Source organism: Temnothorax longispinosus, chromosome 11, assembly GCF_030848805.1.
Source record: "Temnothorax longispinosus isolate EJ_2023e chromosome 11, Tlon_JGU_v1, whole genome shotgun sequence".
Classification (NCBI taxonomy): Eukaryota; Metazoa; Arthropoda; class Insecta; order Hymenoptera; family Formicidae; genus Temnothorax; species Temnothorax longispinosus.
In genome coordinates this window covers 10,597,423-10,601,949 of record NC_092368.1, presented here as the reverse complement: position 1 = coordinate 10,601,949, position 4,527 = coordinate 10,597,423, and the positions used below count along the sequence as shown (strand labels likewise).

Genomic DNA, 4,527 nt, shown 5'->3' with positions numbered 1-4,527 from the left:
TTACAGGCTTCGTCGTAAAAATCGGATTTTGCGAAAGGCGATCGAATATTTGAGTATATTCCATCGCCATCGATCACTTGTTCGAACTCGAGTCGCCCGCCCCCCTCGACCTTGGCGAGCGGCGCGGTGCTCCTATTGTTTCGTTGTTTTGGTCTCCGCATTCCGCTGCGAGACATATTTCGTACGTGTTATTACTGGCTGCCATCTCCTGACCTTCGTCGACGTGGTATATTGTCGTTAGCTATCTCGGTAAATATCATACTTCGGCTTCAATATGAATAAGGGCTGCAAAACACGACGCGAACTGTGCGTTCGACGCATGAGAGAAATACATCAATATTCGATGCTCGCGGTAGACAACGAGGCTATGAGACCAAACTTTATCGTTCGTTACCCTACGGTAGCCCAATTAGTCCAGGATTTCGAGGAGGCTCACCTCCAAGTAATACAAGACGCTACGGATGAAGAATTCGCCGTCGAAGACGAGATACGGGACGACTTTGACAAAATGCGTTTTGCCGTGATAGGGCGGTACGAGAGCTTCAGGCCCGCGCGAGGGACCGATGCGGCCGCACAGGGTGCGCCGCCCGCGCCTCGCTCCGAGATTAGACTACCGAAGATCGCCCTCCCACAATTTACGGGTGATCTTGACCAATGGCCGTCATTTATCGCGTTGTACAATACGGCGAGTCACGAAAATCGTGGCGTGTCCGATATCGAGAAATATCAGTACTTGTTGGCATCATTATCGGGCGAAGCTCTCGGCGTCGTGAAAAACTTGCCCATGACCTCGGAAAATTACGAGATTGCATATGAGTCGCTGCTATCGCGATATCAAAATAAAAGAAAGTTAGCAACGCAATATTGGCGCTCCCTCGTGCACGCCAAGCCCTTGAATTCGGATTCCGCCGAATCTCTTCGCGCTTTGTTAGACGCCTTTAATGAAAACACGCGCGCGTTGAAGATGATGGACTACCCGGCAGAGTCCTGGAATTTTATGCTTTTTAATCATTTGATGGAAAAGTTAACTCCCTCTCTAAGGGAGAAATTCGAGGCAGCTCACATGATCGTAGAATCGCCGCGGTAAGAGCAATTAACGACGTATCTGTCGGGGTACTGCATTGTTCTCGCGTCGGTAGCCGATTCGTCAAATAAGTCGAACAAATCGAAAAGGATCGCATCGACTACCTCGCTGGTCGCTCAGAACACCGCGTGTCTCAAGTGCAAGGCGCAACATTCCCTGGCGAAATGTACAGAATTTCTAAAGCTCTCGGTCAAGGAGAGGCACAACTTTGTTCGTGGGCGGGGGGCATGTTTGAATTGTCTCCGCACAGGACATCAGTCGAAAAATTGTTCGTCGGCATGGACATGTCATGCCAAGCACCACTCACTCCTGCACTTCGAGCAGAGCAACGCTCCCCCGCAGGGGGGCGCCGCGCCGGTCTCTCCTGCTCATGACGCCGCGACCCCCGCGAAATCAGAAGACAAACCGATCATTTCGATGGCCAGCGTTGCCAATGACGTGGTCTTGTTGTCGACCGTAAGAGCAGAGGCCATCGACGTGCATGGCAACCCGTTTTCGGTTCGAATATTACTGGATAGCGCGAGTCAGGCCAACTTTATCACGGAGTGTTGCCTGCAGCAGGGCGGTTTCGCCCGGACGAAACATCGCGTGACAGTGTTAGGCGTCAGCGAGTCAAAGGCCGCCACAACGCGGGGCCTTACGTCCTTCGTAATCCGGGCGCGAAATCGCGACAATATTCGCCTCCCAGTCGAAGCCACGGTGCTTCCTCGCATTACCTCGCCGCTGCCAAACGAACGTGTTGCCGTAAAATCATGGAGTCACTTACGGGGGCTGCAGCTAGCAGATCCGGAATATTATTTGCCCGGCTCTATCGACATCCTACTAGGGGCGAAATTTTTTGTGTCCGTGCTACGCGACGGTCGGCGTGCCGGCAAAGGTGGAGAACCGGACGCCTTTAACACAGCATTCGGCTGGGTTTTAATGGGCGCGGTCTCGCCGTCGTTACAAGTGCAATCCTTGCACTCGTTCGCCACCACGGTTGAGTCGATCGACGCCGCGGTGGGACAATTCTGGAAGCTGGAGGAAGTGCCCGAACAAGTTCCTTGCTCCGCGGAGGATCAACGTTGTAAAGACATATTCGACAAAACTACGTATCGCGACCACTCGGGTCGCTTCGTTGTTTCGTACCCATTCGCCTCGGACCCCCCGACTTTCGTGGATATTCGGTCGATAGCCGTTAATCGACTGCGCGCACTCGAGCGTCGATTTAAATCAAATCAAAAATTACGAGATAGTTATAACGCCTTCATGCAAGACTACTTAGATAACGGCCACATGGAGCTAGCGAACGATCCTTTTCCCGCGGACGGTCGCGTATATTATTTGCCCCATCATGGGGTGCATAAACTAGACAGCACTACTACAAAGCTTAGCGTCGTTTTCGATGCTTCGTCGAAATGCCCGAACGGGCTATTCCTAAACGATACCCTGCTTAGTGGCCCGAAATTACAACCCGACATTGTCGCGGTCCTACTCCTCTTTCGCGCAAATCCCGTGGCTATTACCGCGGACGTAAAACAAATGTTCCGGCAAATTTGGATAAACCCGGAACATCGCGATTATCAACGCATTGTCTGGCGTTTTTTGGAATCGGATCCTATTCTCGACTACTTGCTCACAACGGTTATCTTCGGTAGCACGGCTTCTCCGTTTCTGGCGATTTATTGCCTCTTTAAGTTGCCGTTACGATAACCGGGATAAGTATCCATTAGTCTACGCTATACTGCTCAAGTCACTGTACGTGGACGACGTCGTGGCCAGCGTCCGCACCGTCGAGCGAGCCACCGCGCTTTGCGACCAATTACTCGAATTATTTCGGAGCGCGGTTTCGAGTTGCGAAAATGGGCGAGCAGCCATCCCGCCGCGTTGGAAGGACTCGACCCAGAAATCTGCAGTCAGACAATGCTGTCGTTCGAATCGCCCGAAGATCAAGCGCTCAAAGTTTTGGGCCTTTACTGGCACTTGCAGTCAGATAGCTTCGGTTTTTCGCTCAACCCCCTGACTCGCAAATGCACTAAACGTACGATTTTACCGGAGGTAGCGCGCATCTTCGATCCCTTGGGATTTTTGGCACCACTGACATTTACCGCGAAGCGATTGATACAGCGCTTGTGGACTCTAAAGCTCGAGTGGGACGATGAACCCCCGTTAGATGTTCGCCGCCAATGGGAGCGCTATCAAGCGGAATTCGACGCGCTGGCCCCCCTTCGTATTCCTCGTACATTGCCCGCAGGCGATAACGTCCGTCGCGAGTTACACGGCTTTTGCGACGCGAGCGAACAGGGATATGGAGCAGTGGTGTACCTACGTGTTGTGACTCCTTCGGAAACTAAAATTGTGATCTTATGTGCCAAATCTAAGGTGGCTCCGCTGCGCGCTATCTCTCTACACCGCTTGGAGCTCTGCGCCGCGTTGCTTTTCGCCAACTTAATGGCTTACGTCCGTCAGGTTCTACGGGGACATTTAGACATCGATGCAGAGTACGCCTGGTCCGATGCCAAGGTTGTTCTGTATTGAATCCTTTCTTCCCCGCACCGATGGAAGACCTTCGTTCGTAATCGCGTTGCTCGAATCTAGGAGAGGATTCCGGTATCGGCTTGGGGTCATGTTGCCACTGAGTGCAATCCAGCCGATCACTGCTCACGTGGACTTTTCCCTCGCAAACTCGTGGCTAATGCGACGTGGTGGAGGGGTCCGGAGTGGCTGGAAGATTTCGAGTCCCGCACCGAGCCTGTTCTTTCTGACGAGGCTATTCCGTGCGAGGAGGAAAAGATCGTCGCGCTTGTCGCGTGCGATGTACCCAACGTCGAAAACTAGAAGATCACGATTGTAGAAAAAAATTTGTGGGATCTGCCAAGGCAATGAAAAGTAATATGGCAATTGAACTCATCAATTATAATCCTATTCTCCAAGAACAGAACGCCAAAATTTTTGTATTAATCGGTGACGATGATTGCAGCACTATTTTTGCAGTACGCAGGGAATCTGCGACTAAAATAAAAAAAATGGTCCGATTTAAACCATGCAAAGAAAGGATTGACTAGTGCATTATATGCGATACATCTACCGTTAAAATTAATACAATACTTTGGTAAATGTTTTTCTTTTGCACTAACACAAAATCGAGATGACGCACAAAAAGTAAACAAGGCATTACTAAATATTGTTCCTCATGCCTATGGAAAACACGATGAATGTGAAGCGTGGTGTCGATATCAAAACACCAAAGAAAAAATACTTTACAGAAGTTTACCAAATGAAGAACTTTTATCAGATCCCGATCTATGTGTTTCGTTGACGCAAATATTTTCACGATTCGCCAACAATGCTGACAAATTAGCGCCTTGTGCATCCAGTCAAGAAAATGAATCATTTAATAATATTGTCGCCAGTAAGCATCCTAAGAATCGTCACTATGCTGCATCAGAATCATTGCACTGGAG

At 50.3% G+C, this 4,527-nt stretch overlaps 2 protein-coding genes across 2 annotated transcripts; both read left to right on the top strand.

Annotated features, from left to right (window-relative positions):
* The first annotated feature begins 1,501 nt into the window (after positions 1 to 1,501).
* Positions 1,502 to 2,776, top strand: LOC139821387 (uncharacterized). The gene has a single exon (XM_071792393.1). It carries the CDS (start codon positions 1,502 to 1,504, stop codon positions 2,774 to 2,776), a length of 1,275 nt encoding a protein of 424 aa, XP_071648494.1.
* A 210-nt stretch (positions 2,777 to 2,986) lies between these two features.
* Positions 2,987 to 3,601, top strand: LOC139821386 (uncharacterized). Its single transcript, XM_071792392.1, has one exon. The coding sequence runs from the start codon at positions 2,987 to 2,989 to the stop codon at positions 3,599 to 3,601; it is 615 nt and encodes a 204-aa protein (XP_071648493.1).
* The last annotated feature ends 926 nt before the right edge of the window (positions 3,602 to 4,527 follow it).

Coding starts and splice junctions, on each gene's coding strand:
- LOC139821387 (XM_071792393.1), top strand. CDS start 1,502: ATGGCCAGCGTTGCCAATGACGTGGTCTTGTTGTCGACCGTAAGAGCA.
- LOC139821386 (XM_071792392.1), top strand. CDS start 2,987: ATGCTGTCGTTCGAATCGCCCGAAGATCAAGCGCTCAAAGTTTTGGGC.